This window comes from Pipistrellus kuhlii, unplaced genomic scaffold (assembly GCF_014108245.1).
Source record: "Pipistrellus kuhlii isolate mPipKuh1 unplaced genomic scaffold, mPipKuh1.p scaffold_m20_p_27, whole genome shotgun sequence".
NCBI lineage: Eukaryota > Metazoa > Chordata > Mammalia > Chiroptera > Vespertilionidae > Pipistrellus > Pipistrellus kuhlii.
This window is the reverse complement of record NW_023425526.1, coordinates 6,465,232-6,481,320: the sequence shown is the minus strand read 5'-3', so window position 1 is coordinate 6,481,320 and position 16,089 is coordinate 6,465,232. Positions and strand designations below refer to the sequence as shown.

Here is a 16,089-nt window from a genome sequence, read left to right as displayed (position 1 = left end):
CGGACAAAGAGAGAATCTTAAAGGCTGCAGAGAGAGACAGAAAGTTACATACAAGGGAGCTCCCATTAAATTATCAAATGATTTCTCAACAGAAACAATTCAGGCTAGAAAAGAACGGAAGTAAATTTTACAAAATGATGCAAACCAAGGGACTAGATCCAAGAATACTCTATCCAGCAAGACTATCATTCAAAATTGAAAGGGGAATCAGGAGCATCACAAAAAAAAAAAAAAAAAAAAAAAAAAAAAAAAAAAAAAAAAAAAAAAATAATAATAATAATAATAATAATAATAAGGGAGTTTATCACTACCAAGTCAGCAATGCAAGAAATGTTAAAGGGAATGCTGTAAAAAGAAAAAAAAAAAAAAAAGAAGAAGAAGAAATAAAAAGGTAAGAAGGAACAGTGACACAAAATTTTAAAAAGACTACAAACAAGTATCTTTCAATAATAACTTTAAACGTAATTGCTCTAATCAAATGATTAAATGCTCTAATCAAAAGACATCAAGTGGCTGAATAAAAAAAACAAAAAAACAAAAAAACATGACCTATATATATGCTGTCTACAAGAGACCCATCTCAGAAAAAAAGGGACTCACACAGACTGAAAGTGAAAGGATGGAAAAATACTGTTCAGGCAAATGAAAATGGAAAAAAAGAAAAAAAAAAAAAAAAAAAAAAAAAAAAAGCTATGGTAGCAGTACTTATATCTGACAAAATAGACCTCAAAGTAAAGACCATAAGAAGAGATAAGGAAGGCTACTTCATAATACTAAAGGAATCGATACAACAAGAGGATATAAACCTGGTAAACATATATGCACCCAATTCAGGAGCACCCAAATACATTAAAAAAAATCAACAAAACAAAACTCCTGGAAGTTATCAAGGGAGAGATCGACATCAATACAATCATAGTAGGGGATTTTAATACACCACTGACATCACTGGATAAATCAACTAGACAGAAAATCAGCAAAGAAACAGCAATTCTAAATGACTCACTAGATCAGATGGACCTAATTGACATCTTTAGAGCAATTCACCCCAAAGCCATGGACTATACGTTCTTCTCAAGTGCACATGGGACATTTTTAAAAATAGACCACATATTGGGTCACAAGCAAAATCTCCCCAAATCCAAGAGGACTGAAATCATACAAAGCATCTTCTCAAACCACAATGGTATAATATTAGAAATGATCTACAATAAAAACATTCCAAAAAAAGTCAAACACTTGTTACTGAATAGCAGGCTATTAAGCAATGATTGGGTTACCAATGAGAACAAAGAAGAAATTAAAAACATTCTGGAGACTAATGACAATAAAAACATAACAATGCTACAGGACATAATGAAAGCAGTTCTGAGAGGGAAGTTCATACCTCTACAGGCTTACCTCAAAAGAAAAAATGGTAGTAAATCATCTAATTCTACAACTCAAAGAATTAGAAAGTGAGCAATAAGAAAAGCCATAGTGAGCAGAAGGAAGGAAATTATAAATATCAGAGCAGAAATGAATGACATAGAGACCAGAAAAACAATACAAAATATCAATGAAACCAAGAACTGGTTCTTTGAAAGGATAAACAAAATTGATGAACCTCTAGCCAGGCTCACCAAGAAGCAAAGAGAGAGGATGCAAAATCAGAAATGAAAGAGGCGAAATAACAACAGACTCCAGAGAAATAAAAAGGATTGTTAAAAAAAAAATACTATAAATACCTCTATTCTAACAAACTAGACAACCAGGAGGAAATGGACACATTTCTAGAAAAATACAACCTTCAAAACTCAATCAGGAAGATTCTAAAAATCTCAATAGTCTGATAATTATGGAATAAATTGAAGCAGTCATAAAAAAAGCTTCCAGCAAACAAAAGCCCAGGGCCAGATGACTTCACAGGGGAGTTTTACCAACATTCAAGGAAGAACTAACACCTATCCTTCTGAGACTATTCCAAAAAATTTAAGACGAGGGAAAACTTCCAAGCTCTTTATATGAAGCCAGCATCATCCTAATACCAAAACCAGATAAAGTTAACACAATAAAAAAGAATTACAGGCCAATATCCCTCGTGAATATATATGCCAAAATCCTCAACAAAATTCAGGCAAATAGGATCCAGCAATACATCAGAAAGATCATACACCATGACCAAGTAGGATTAAGCCAGGAATGCAAGGATGATACAATATCTACAAATCAATAAATGTAATACATCACATAAACAAACTGAGAGATAAAAATCACATAGTCATATCAATTGATACAGGAAAAGCATTTGACAAAATCCAACATGCTTTCTTGATAAAAACTCTCAGCAAGGTGGGAATAGAAGGATCATACCTCAACATAATAAAAGCCATATATGACAAACACACAGCCAACATCATACTCAATGGACAAAAACTAAAACCATTTCCCCTAAGAACAGGAACAAGATAGGGATGCCCACTCTCACCACTCCTGTTCAACATAGTACTGGAAGTACTAGCCATCATGATCAGACAGAAGAAAAAATAAAAGGTATTGAAATTGTAAAAGAATAAGTAAAACTGTCCTTATTTACAGATGACATGATACTGTACATAGAAAACCTTAAAGACTCCATAAAAAATTTATTAGACTTAATAATTGAATTTGGCAATGTAGCAGGATACAAAATTAATGCCAAAAAATCTATGGCATTTTATACACAAATAGTAAACGTACAGAAAGAGAAACTAAAAAAGCAATCCCATTTGCCATCACCTCAAAAAAAATTAAGATACCTAGGAATAAATTTAACGAAAGAGGTAAAAGACCTATATGCGGAAAAGTACAGGACACTGAAAAAAGAGATAGAGGAAGACAGATGGAAGAACATACCATGTTCATGGATTGGTAGAATCAGCATCATCAAAATGTCCACACTACTCAAAGCAATCTATAGATTCAATGCACTCCCCATTAAAATACCAATGGCATATTTCACAGACCTAGAACAAACATTCTAAAAATTCATCTGGAATAAAAAAAGACCCTGAGTAGCTGCAGCAATCCTGAGAAAGAAGAACAAAGTAAGTGGGATCTCAATACCAGATATCAAGCTGTATTACAAAGCCATTCTTCTGAAAAACTGCCTGGCACAGACACAAGAACAGACATAGAGACCAATGGAATAAAATAGAGAATCCAGCTATCGATCCAAACCACTATGCTCAATTAATATTTGACAAAGGAGGCATGAACATACAATAAAGTTAAGACAGACTCTTCAATAAATGGTGTTGAGAAAACTGGACAGATACATGCAAAAAAAAAAAAAAAATGAAACTAGACCACTAATTTACACCTTACACAAAAATAACTCAAAATGGATCAAGGACTTAAACATAAGATGGGAAACCATAAAAACACTAGAGGAATCCTCAGGCAGTGTAATCTCAGACATATGCTGAAGAGATTTCTTCACTGATACTGCTCCTAGGCAATGGAAGCTAAAGAGAAAATAAACAAATGGGACTACATCAAAATAAAAAGCTTTTTTACAGCAAAAGAAACCATCAACAAAACAACAAGAAAGCCCACGGTGTGGGAGAACATATTTGCAAATAATACCACTGATAAAGGTTTAATCTCCAACATTTACAGACAGCTTATACAACTAAATAAAAGGAAGATGAATGATCCAATTAAGAAATGGGCAATGGACCTAAATAGAATATTTTCAAAAGAAGACAGAAGGAAGGCCAAAAGGCACATGAAAACATTCTCAAAGTCACTAATTGTCCGAGAGGTGCAAATCAAAACAATAATGCGGTACCATCTCACACCTGTCAGAATGGCCAACATCAACAAATCAACAAATGACAAGTGTTGGCGAGGTTGTGGAGAAAAAGGAACCCTCGTGCACTGCTGGTGGGAATGCAGACTGGTGCAATCACTGTGGAGAACAGTGTGGAGTTTCCTCAAAAAACTGAAAATGGAACTCCCATTTGACCCAGTAATCCCACTTCTAGGAATATATCCCAAGAAACTAGAAACACCAATCAGAAAGGATATATGCACCCCTATGTTCATAGCAGCACAATCTACAATAGCCAGAATTTGGAAACAGCCTAGGTGCCCGTCAGCAGATGATTGGATCCAAAAACTATGGTACATCTACACAATGGAATACTATGCTGCCATAAAAAAGAAGGAATTCTCATCATTTGCAGCAATGTGGATGGAATTGCAGAACATTATGCTGAGTGAAATAAGCCAATCAATGAAAGAGAAACACCACATGACCTCACTCATTTGTGAATGATAAAGAACATTATAAACTGATGAACCAAGAGACAGATATAGAGAAATTAAAGCAACAGGCAGACTGTCAAATTACAGTGGGGAGGGGAGGAAGATCGGGGGGAGATAATAGATCAACCGAAGGACTTGCATACATGCATATAAGTACAACCAATTGATATAAAACTCTGGGTAGGGAGGGTATGTATGGGAGGGAGGGTGGGGGGCAAAAAAAAATCAATAAAATATATTAAAAATAAATAAATAAAATAATAAATAAATAAATAAATATATTTATTGATTTTGTACAGAGAGGAAGGGAGAGAGATAGAGAGCTAGAAACATCAATAAGAGTCATCGATCAGCTGCCTCTTGCACACCCCTTACTGGGGGTATGCCCGCAACCAAGGTACATGCCCTTGACCAGAATCAAACCCAGGTCCCTTCAGTCCCCAAGCCGACGCTCTATCCATTGAGCCAAACCGGTTTTGGCAATAGGTGTACGATTTTAATTCAGTCTCTCCCTGAACCCCCCACAATCCTTTCCACCTGATAATTATCAATCCACTCCCTTTCTTTGCCCCTGATTCTAATATATTCACCAGTTCCTCAGATTTTTAATTCACTTGATCTTTAGATTCACTTGATATATATGTATTTGTTGATCATAATTTTTATCTTTTTTCTTCTTCTTCCTCTTCTTAAAGAATACCTTTCAGCATTTCATATAATACTGGTTTAGTGGTGATGAACTCCTTTAGCTTTTTCTTACCTCTGAAGCTCTTTATCTGCCCTTCAATTCTGAATGATAACTTTGCTGGGTAGAGTAATCTTGGTTGTAGGTTCTCACTATTCATCACTTTAAATATTTCTTGCCACTCCTTTCTGGCCTGCATAGTTTCTATTGAAAAATCAGCTGATAGTCATATGGGTGTTCCCTTATAGGTAACCAACTGCTTTTCTCTTTTCTCTTGCTGCCTGTAAGATTCTCTCTTTGTCTTTTGCCCTTGGCATTTTGATTATAATGTGTCTTGGTGTGGTCCTCTTTGGATTCCTTTTGTTTGGGGTTTTGTGCACTTCCTAAACTTTTAAGTCTATTTTTTTTACCAGTTGGGGGAAGTTTTCTGACATTATTTCTTCAAATAGGTTTTCAGTATCTTGAGTTTACTTCTTCTGGAACCCCCATAATTCTGATGTTGTATGCTTAAAGTTGTTCCAGAGGCTCCTTACACTATCTTCAACTTTCTGGATTCTCTTTTCTTCTTGCTTCTCCAGAGGAGTGTCTGTTGACTCTTTGTGTTCCAAATCTTTGACTTGATTCTTGTGTTCCTCTGGTCTGCTGTTGGGTCTCTGTATAATATTTTTTATTTCAGTCAGGGTATGTTTAATTTCTAGTTGCTCCTTTTTCATATCCTCGAGGGTCTCATTAAATTTATCAGTCTTTTCTAGGAAATTCTTGAAAAACCTTATAACCGTGGTTTTGAACTCTATATCCAGTATTTTGTTCTCATCCATTTCTTTTGTTTGAGATCTTTTTCCTTGTCTCGGCATTTTTGCTGCTTCCCAGAGTTGGTAGGATGGTTTTGTGTGTTTGGTGTCCTATATGGCCCAGTGGGTCAGCCTCCCCAGTTATCTGAGGTAGACACTCTTGGTGCTCCCCTTTGTGGACTGTGTACAGCCTTGTTGTAGCTAAGTCTTGATTGTTGGTATCACTGGAAGGAATTGACCTCCAGGCCCATTGGATGTGAGTATCATCTGTGTCTACTCCGGGATACCTTCTGTATTAGAGACAGTCTTATAGAATCAGACTTGCAAAATTGCAAAAGCCTCTGTGCTCAGCTTGGATGGGGTGGAGTCTCAGGGCTAAGCTGATAGTCTTGGCTTCCAGTTAGTCCTGCCCTTGTGCGTGTGAGTCATACCTCTGCCTTCCGAGGCTCCCCTGAGTTTCCACCTGAGAGTCCCAATTCCCCCCTGCAAGAGTGTAGGTGCTCCAGGTGCTCGCCTGGAATTGGGTTGGGTCTCTGTAGTCTGGAGCTTCTGACTCCTTCTACTATGGAGAGGCAGCAGCAACCTCTGCAGTCAGACCTCTCTGTGTGAACTTACTTGCACGTGACCGTAGACCCTGCCCACTGCGGCACCCAGGTCCCCTAAGCCTCTCAATCTCTGAGCCTGTTGGTGCCTTTCTTTACAGTCCAGACTCCACCCATATAAGCCTGGGTCCACAGGGTTTTGGCTGAGGCTGGGGTTCAGTGCAGATGAAAATAGTTCAGTGCAGTCAGGGGCTTTCTTTTACCTCCTGCCAGCCAGGCACTCATCACTGTTCCTCTCTGCATGCAAGCGTCTCCCTACCTCAGTGCTTTGTGGCTCCCCTGATCTGTGAGCTTCTCTCCTTCTTTCTAATTGTAGATTTTTCCATTCAGCCAGCTTTCCTGTGTTTTTAGATCATATCCGTTCTGTCTTTTAGCTGTTGTTTTGAAATTGTTGTGCGAGGTGGCAGCTTAGGCGCTTACCAAGGCCGCCATCTTGGTTTCTCCTCTCTCTCAACCTAAGAATTTCTAAGGTGTGCAGGCTGGTTAGATTTGCGCACAGAACCATTGTTCACACACTTGGGCTTTTCCTTCTTCAAATCCTTGCTTCTGATTACTAAGCCCAATACATAAGATCACCCAGTTGGGGACACCCTGGGAGACTCCAGGGGAAAGTTGTTTTTCTGGAACCTGGGGATCAGAGCGGGGAGGAAACATCAGAGAGCCAGCTCTGAGGCAGCCCACTTCCACAAACAGGTAATGAGTGCCACAGGGAAAAAAAGATTAAACACAGGCTAGAGAGTCCAAATAGATCTGGAAGTCAATCCAGAATCACTGCCATCCAGGGGCTGAATCACAAATCGACTCTTGCATAATAAAAAATAAAGTAATACAAGAAATTAAGATACCACCTGCTTAAAAATCAAGACTAGCTTACAACACTGAGGAGCAGCGGAACGCAGGGAACTGCAATACTGTCAGGACAGAAAAACAGATGTGCCAAACAGAATAGAGAAAGTGAATGACATTTACTACTGCACATTTTTTTATAGCTTGTTTCATATTTTTATTTTCAGTTTTTGCATCTTTTACCTAATAAACCATTTTTTTTCTTTTTAACTCACTTGATTTTTACATTTTTAATTATTAATTTTTATTTTCAATCAGTATTATTGCTACTACTGTTTTACTTTTTTTTAAGTGTCATTTTATTTTCTCTTTATTTTATTTTGGTATTAGTATTCTACATTCTATTTTTATCTTTCCTTTAGCATCATTTTACTCTATATCAACTCTACCTTTATGACATCACTCTCCTCCTAACCTTTCTCATTTTGGTGTCCTGTTTATCTTATCCCTTTCCTGATTTAGATTTTCCCTATTCTTTCTGTTTACCCCCTGTTAAAAATTTCACCCTACTTATAAATCTAATTTCCAACCCACTGCTCCAAGTCCATACACAATTCTCTCTTCGCTGTCTTAACTATCCAAAAAATTGTTTTTCTCTGTGTCCTTTTGTTGTCGTTTGCTTGAATGTTGATTATATTGAATTTTTATGCTTTTTTTGTGAGATTGTTTTGCTTATTCTTTGTATGCTTCTTTTTTTGCTTTTTTGCTTCTATTTTCCCTTGTGTTGCTTGATATTAGTTGTAGTTTTTATTAATCTCCAGATACTTGTTGCTGGAATTTGCTGGAACTAGTAGTTCTATTGGATTTTTCTCCCCATATGTATAGTTTGTTCCCCTTTTCTTTCTTAGTTTCTTTCTTTTCCCTCTTACTTTTTTTTTTCTTTTCCCAATTTCATTTTGTCACTCCATTTTTTTTCTCTTTCTTTTTCCTCTTTTTCTTATTCTCCTATCCCTTAATTTGTCTTTCTCTGGTGGTCACCTTTATTGTATGTTATTAATATCGTCAATACATTTCTGTTCATTACCTGTGTCTTGTACCTGGTTGTGTTGTATTTTTGCCTTTAAATCAATGCAGGAGAGAGAGACATACATAACCAGACATCCAGAGAAGAGAGACCATGGGGAGACAAAGACACAGCCCGCATAAAAAAAAAAAAAAAAAAAAAAAAAAAAAAAAAAAAAAAGCAGGCATCACCAGAAACAGCAGTAAAGAAAATAGAGAAAAGCAACCTATCCAAATATGAGTAAGAACCAAGAGGAAACAAAGAAGAACCAAGAAGAAATGAAAAATGATAGTCCTGCTTTAAAGAACTCAAGAAAAAGATCTAGGAGGAGGATCCAAGATGGCTGCTCTGGTAGACATATAACCGCAGCAGCACACAACAATTTCAATGGAATACAACTAAAATGTAGAGTGGACATCGCCCAGAGCTACAGGTAGTCAACTGACTGAAAATTCTACAACAAGAAGGAAAGAGAAAACCAGAAGGAAAATCAGAGGAGATGAAAAAAAGCCTAAGGTATGGAGACATGCTGCTCGCCCGCACACACGTGCGCAGAGAGGTCACAGCCGGAGAGGAGGAGAGGACTGGGTGCTGCCTGGCGTTCCCTAGCAGGAAGGAAATAAAACCCCCACCCTGGGCTGAACCCCCGAACCGGCAGCGCTGAGCCCCAGTTATGGGCCAGACCCTGGGGACCCAGGCTCCGGCAGGGGGAGACGGGGCTGTGAGGCAGAATCCCAGGGGAGCAGCGAAAAGCAGGGCCCCCAGAGTCTCGCGCACATTGCGCGCAGAGGACTGAATGTTGACTCTGATGCTGGATTACCCTAGCCATAAGAAACAAAGCCTCTGGCGGCGCTGAGCCTCAGTCCGGACTGCTCTGAATCCCAGTTCTAGGCCAATCCCTGGGGACCCAAGCTCAAGCAGAGGGAGACGGGGCTGTGAGGTGGAGTCCTGGGAGAGCGGCGAAAGGCTGAGCCCCATTGCTTGCAAGGGAAGGAATGTTGACTCTGATGCGGGATTGCCCTGGAGGGAAGGAAACAGGAGCCCCGGCCATGTTGGGCCCCAGCTTCAACTGCTCTGAACCCCAGTCCTAGGCAAGACCCTGGGGACCCAGGCTCAGGCAGGGGGAGACGCGGCTGTGAGGCAGATCCCAGGGGAGCGGCGAAAAGCGGAATCCCCAGAGTCGCGCACACTGCGCGCAGAGGACAGTCTGTTGACTCTGATCCTAGACTCCCCTAGCGGGGGAAGGAGAAAAAAAAGCTCCAGACTGGAGGAACGCGACAAGGAGCAGGAGCCCCTGCTGGACACCGGCCAGCGGGGCACCAGCAAGGAGCAGGGCGACAGGGCCCCCGGGGCGGGGGGGGGGGGGGGGTGTGCCCCTGAGCCCTCGACCGCTGAGCGCGGGCAATGGAGCCAAGGCCGGGGGCTGCTTCCTGGGTGGCGCCGACCCCGGCAATAGGCTGAAGCAGCACAGGAGCCCGCGGAGAACAAAGGGGTGCCACAGGCCAACCTGCTGAGCTCCCAGGACAAGGAGGAAGAAACCAAAGAAGTTCTCAATGTGAAGAAATCAAGTGAGAGCAAAAGATAGTAAAATTACTTAAGAAAGAATACAAAGAAGGTCTTGAAAAAAATCAAAGACTAAGTCAGAACTCAACTCACCAGCCAACATTGCAACATATAATAAATGCGAACCACAGATCAACAGGAAACTTCAGAAAGCAGTGAGTATATATTCATTATCTTCATTGTGATGATTTCAAGAGTGGAAATGTATGTCAACACACCAAATTGTATTCTTTAAACATTAGTGGTTTATTATATGTCAGTTATTAACTCAAGCTACTAAAAGAAACACAGAATTGAAATGAAAGGGGCTAGGTACTTAGCATAGAACTGTGCAGAGTGAGGACTCCTAAATATTTAGATAACGAAAATAGCAGTAGCAAAATCAACAGAAATCTATATTTATATTTATCTCTATAAAACCCTAATATGTCAATCAACCAAATGGCCAATGACTGGCCAAATGACCAGTCACTATGATGTGCAGTGACAACAAGGGGACAGACGCTCAATGCAGGAGTTTCCCCCAGCCCATAGGCCCCGACCAGCAGTGGTGGGGGGGCAGGGCTGGCAAGTGGGTGGCACTAGGCCAGCCAAGGCAGGTGTGAGAAAGGCCCCCAGATTACCCCACTGGTTGCCACACAGAGGGAAGCGACCAGTGGGGGGGGAGGGGGTGAGGAAGGGGGCTGGCGAGTGGGCAGTGCCAGGACAGCCAAAGCAGATGAGAGCAGGGCTCCCCAATTGTCCCACTTATCACCCCACAGAGGGAGTGACTGGTGGCAGTGGCAGGAGGCAGGGCTGGTGAGTGGGCAGTGTCAGGCCAAAGCAGGTGTGAGTGGAGGCCCCAATCACCAGGGGAGGGCAGTTAGAAGTGGCCAGGCCTGCAGAGGAGGGCAGTTAGGGTCAAACAGGCTGGCAGGTGAGTGGTTAGAGTGTGATCAGGCTGGCAGGCAGAAGTGGTTAGGGGCAATCAGGAAGGTAGGCAGGTGAGTAGTTGGGAGCCAGCAGTCCTGGATTGTGAGAGATATCCTACTGCTAGTTGGATATCTGATGGGATCAGGCCTAAATGGGCAGTTACACATCCCCTGAGGGGTCCCAGATTGGAGAGGGTGCAGGCTGGGCTGAGGGTCACCCCCCACTCCCATGCACGAATTTCGTGCACCAGGCCTCTAGTAATAGTAACAAAAAGAATAAAATAAAGTAAGGTCTCAGCTAGATATACACTTAATTCTATTTATCTGGGGTTTGACCCACCCATCCACCAAAATTGATCTGATCAATGTCTCCTATGACTTTTAAGTTGCTAAATCAAATAAACAACTTCCAACATCATCTTAGTTAGCATATCTGCAGTGACATATATTATTAACCAAATGACCTCATCCCTTATACTGCCCTCATTTCTCCCTTGGCTCCCACCACGATGGTACTGAGTGCCCGGAGCATGCAGTTCCTTGGGGTCTCAGCACATCCGCCTGCACTGTTTCCCCATCCCCAGTGTGAGGTGTGACTCAAAAATCAACTTCTCAGTAAGTGTTTCTGGTCACACTATCAAAAAAACTTAACTTTCTGCCACCCACACATTCCTAAAACTTCATTTTTTAATACATTTTTATTGATTTCCAAAGGAAGGGAAAGGAAGAGGGAGATAGAAACATCAATGATGAGAGAGAATCACTGATCAGCTGCCTCCTGCACGCCCCCACTGGGGATTGAGCCTGCAACCTGACTGGGAACTGAATCATGACCTTCTGGTTCACAGCTCGATGCTCAACCACTGAACCACATTGGCCAGGCCCAAAACTTTATCTCCCTTTCCTGCTGTTTATCTCTACATTTATCACCAATAACATAATAAAGGTCTATTTTCTAAACCCACTGGAATGTAGACCTCCTGCAGTCAGATTTTCTGTCTTGATCATTCACTTCTGTACCTTGCTCATTCACTCAGCACCTAGCGCCTGGCACAGGGTAGGGGCTAATACATTTGTAGTAAAAGGAGGAAGAGGGACAGAGTGAAAATGAATAAACGGAGAAAAGAAAGAACTGTCTCTTGATGGCTTTCAGCTGAGGATTCATTAAGACTACATTTAACGCCTCTTCCTAATGAAAGCCAGGAGTTCCTGTATCATACTCTTTGACCAGAATACAGTGGGAAAGAGGCCTGGATCAGACACTGGAGAGCTGGATTTTAACTCTTGCTCTGAAACTAGAGATATGGCCTTGGGCTCTTAACTCACTGGGCCTGTTTCCAAATATGTAAACAAGAGAATGAGAAGATGCTGAAAAGAATACTCATCAGTACAGTTCTGTGACCAGGAGGCTCTATGTATTGGGATTCAACAGAAAAGAAAAATGATTCTGTTAGATAAGGTACTTCATGTATTCTAAATAATAGATTCTCTTAGCATATAATAACACAAGGAAATGCTTAACTTACCAGCTTCCAGAGAAGAAATCAGTAGAGCTATGAAACAAACAAGCCTGAGTAACACTTTCATATTCTCCTAGAGAAACAGGAATGAAAGAAAAACAAAAATTAGAAATGTTACTATTCCAGATACTTTCAAGATGGCAGTAGAGTAGGTGAATCTTGAACTCGCCTCCTCGCCAAACCAAACTGGAAGTACAAGTAAATTGGGGAACAGTCACCCTGAGTAACCAACTGGGAACTACCTGAAGAGGAGTCTTATACTAGGAACCAAGGATTTGCAGCAGAAGGTACACTGAGACTGTAGGAAGGGTGGAGATGTAAGAGGGACTGCCCCACGCCGGCGGCAGCTGAGGTGCTGGAGAGAGATCTTAGCTATGGGGCTTTCCCCTCAGAAGTGTGAGGTCTAACCCAGCCGCGCTCTCAGCCCAGAGGCTACCAGCCTGGAGCACCAGAGCTGGGAAGAGGCGCCCACATAGCATCCAGCTAGGAAAGCAGCAGGGTTCCTGTTCACCCAGGGGAGGCGAGTCTGCTGGAGACACCCGTTCCCCCTTCAGGAGCAAACTTTAGGAGGGAGGGTGGTGCTGGCTGCAGTCCCTGAGCAGAGTGTGGGGTTTGTGGTTCTATGTGGGGGAGGGGGGGAAACAGCTGCCAGTCATTCTCGGAGACCGCAGCAGCACCTTCTGGGCGGGGCAATCCCCTCTGAGAGCATGGCCTGGGGGAAAGGATTACCCCGCCCCAGGAGTCCCTCCCACCCCACCCTGCACGGAGTCCGCAGCACGGAGCACGGAGCAGAAGTCTGGGCAGACTGGGTGTCAGTGACTGGGTTTGAGGTGAGGCTTTATACCCACTTGTGAACCAGACCGGTGCTTCTCCATTGCAGGAGATCCCACAGAAACACCCTCCCCGCCCGGGAGGCCCGCCCTCGGGGCTCGGAAGCCCGTGTGCTGTGTGCTGAGCGTAGAGGATCCGCCCTGCGAGGCCCGGGCAAAATCCGGACGGACTCAGCCACGTGGTTCTGGGGTGGGGTCATCCCACCACCTCCCCTGAAGGCGAACGCACCTCCCCTCGGGAAGCCCCACCGCCGGAGGCTGTCTCAGCGAATGAGCCTAAAACAAGGAAGGCAGAGGCAGGTGGCAGGGTGCCTCGTGCTCGTGCCGAGCTGCCCCAGGGCCCAGCACTGCAGCCAGGCCCAGCAGAGGCAGCCATTCTGTGCACCAGGCACACGGCAGCGTCTGACACTGGCCTGCACCACGGCCCTTCCCAAAATGGCCAAAGCAGCACACCAAGCGTCCAGCTTCAGGCAGCCCTGGAGCGGGATCCAGCAAACTCCACAAACCGCAGATGGCAGCAGCACTAACAAACTCTGAGGAGGTGCGTGCCACTTCTTTCTTTTCCTTTCTCCTTTCTATTTCTTTATTTTATTTTTCTTATTGTTTTTTTCTTTTCTTATGATTTTTTTCTTATCCTTTTCATTCTTTCCTTTCATATTCTTTTTATTCCTTTTTATGTTATTATTATTTTTATTTTTTGGTCAACATCTGTACAACAGCTCACATACCATGGTTGGGGGTTCGGCGCCACAGTTAGACAGCCTGAGGGTTGGTCCCATGAACAGGCCAACAGCAATCAACTCAACTGCAACCAGAGGGCCCACAGAACCCACACAGCATCCCTGGTGCATCCAGCCCAGAGGGCAAGGAGACGGCACCACTGGGGCCCACAGGACACCTACTACACCTACTAGACAGCTAAATGGGGAGACAAAGAAACAGGCCCCAAATGAAAGAACAGAGGAATCTCCAGAAAAAGAGCTAAATGAATGGCAGCAAGCAATCCATCAGAGATAAGAGATCAAAGTAATGGTAATAAGGACCCTCTAGGTACTTAATGAGAACTACAACAGCATAAAACAGAACATAGAAACCACGAAAAGGAGCCAGTCAGGAAAGAAGAATACCATATCTGACAACAAGAATACACTGAAAGGAATAAAAAGTAGGCTGGATGAAGCAGAGGATTGAATCAGTGACTTGGAAGACAAGATAGAAAAAAGACAATCACAAAGAGGAAAAAGACTTTTTAAAAATGCGGTTAGCTTAAGGGAACTTTGGGACGTGAAGCACAACAATATCCGCAGCATAGAGGCACCAGAAGGAGGAAAGAAAGAGCAAGGGATCAAGAACCTATTTGAAGGAATAATGACCCCAAAACTCCCACTCTGGTGAAGGCAATGACATACAAGTCCAGGAAGCACAGAGAGTCAGAACAAGATGAGGCCCACACCAACACACTCCATAACTAAAATGGCAAAGATTAAAGACAAAGAGAGAATCTTGAAAGCAGCGAGAGAAAGGCAGTCGATTACTTACAAGGGAGCTTGCATAGACTGTCAGCTGATTTTTAAAAAATATATTTTATTGATTTTTTACAGAGAGGAAGGGAGAGGAATAGAGAGTTAGAAACATCAATGAGAGAGAAACATTGATCAGCTGCCTCCTGCACATCCACCACTGGGCATGTGACCAAAACCAAGGTACGTGACCTTGACCAGAATCGAACCTGGGACCTTTCAATCCGAAGGCTGACACTCTATCCACTGAGCCAAACTGGTTTCAGCCTGTCAGCTGATTTGACAACAGAAACATTTCAGGCCAGAAGAAAGGGGCATGAAATATTTAAAGGATGAAAAACAAGGACCTACAACCAAGGCTACTTCAGTTAAAATTGAAGGAGAAATACAGCGATCTCCAGATTACAAAAAGCTAAAGGAGTTTGTTATGTGAAAATTTAAAGGGCTTGCTTTAAGAAGCAGAAGAAAAGGGGGAGAAAAAAACATAGTTAAAAAAATAAAATGGTGCCCTAGCCAGGGTGCTCAGTGGATAGAGCGGTGGCCTTCGGACTGAAGGGTCCCAGATTTTATTCTGGCCAAGGGCACATGCCTGGGGTTGTGGGCTCAATCCCCCATAGGGGGCATGCAGGAGGTAGCCGATCAATGATTATCTCTCATTGAGATAGTAGATCTGCTATTCTCTCTCATCATGTTTCTATCTCTCTCCCCCTCTCCCTTCCTCTCTAAAATCAATAAAAATACATATTTTTTAAAATAAAAATAAAAGAAATGGCAATAAACTTGTACCTAACAATAATCACTTTGAACGTAAATGGCCTGGATGTTCTAATTAAAAGGCATAGGGTAGCAGAATGGGTAAGAAAGCAAGACTCGTGTATATGTTGTCTTCAAGAGACACAGCTCAGAAGGAGAGATACACACAGACTAAAAGTAAAGGAAAGGAGAAAATGTTTCATGCAGATGGGAAGGGAAGGAGCCGGGTAGTAACACTTGCATCTGATAAAACCAGCTCGCGCTCCTTCTGTGGATGTGTTCCCGCCCTGGGCGGTAGCCCCCTTGCCTAAGTCCCCCCAAACTTTCAGGCCCACTACAAAGCTCACACTTTCGTTTTACAAGGTGAGACACTAAATTGTTTGTATAAAATTATATAGCTGTATGAAAACGCACCAAAAATGACTAAAAACGATAACAACAGATTAACACTGGGTTGGTTCCTGGGCTGGTGTTTCCCTTCTCCGTAGCTTTCTATCTAAAAGCCCTGTAATGAGCATGTGTTAATTGTATCACAAAGTACAACACAAAGCAACCGCTTCTCGCCCCCTGCCCCTGGGACTGCACGGCCACGGCCCAGCAGCAGCCAGGGCCGGTCTGCTCCGCGGTGAGCAGCACCAGCGGGCCCGGGCCCCTGCACACCGCTCTGTCTGCAGCACGCAGGGCGAGCACCTTCGGGCCGGTTTCCCGCTGGAGGAGACACCACCACTGCTCATCTAGGGAAGCAGCCACTGAAACAGCACTGCACCCCACCCCC

The 16,089-nt window shown here is 42.8% G+C and overlaps 1 protein-coding gene across 2 annotated transcripts in view; it reads right to left on the bottom strand.

Annotated features, from left to right (window-relative positions):
* The window catches only part of IL1R1 (interleukin 1 receptor type 1), a 55,846-nt gene that overhangs the window by 19,125 nt on the left and 20,632 nt on the right, over nucleotides 1-16,089 (bottom strand). For both annotated transcript variants that reach the window (XR_006742677.1, XM_045587289.1), the window contains one exon: nucleotides 12,218-12,284. Coding sequence is in view for 1 of the 2 variants with exons in the window: in XM_045587289.1 (XP_045443245.1) it covers nucleotides 12,218-12,278 (61 nt within the window). In the remaining variant the exon portion in view is untranslated. Of the gene's footprint in view, nucleotides 1-12,217; nucleotides 12,285-16,089 lie in introns of those variants that run through there.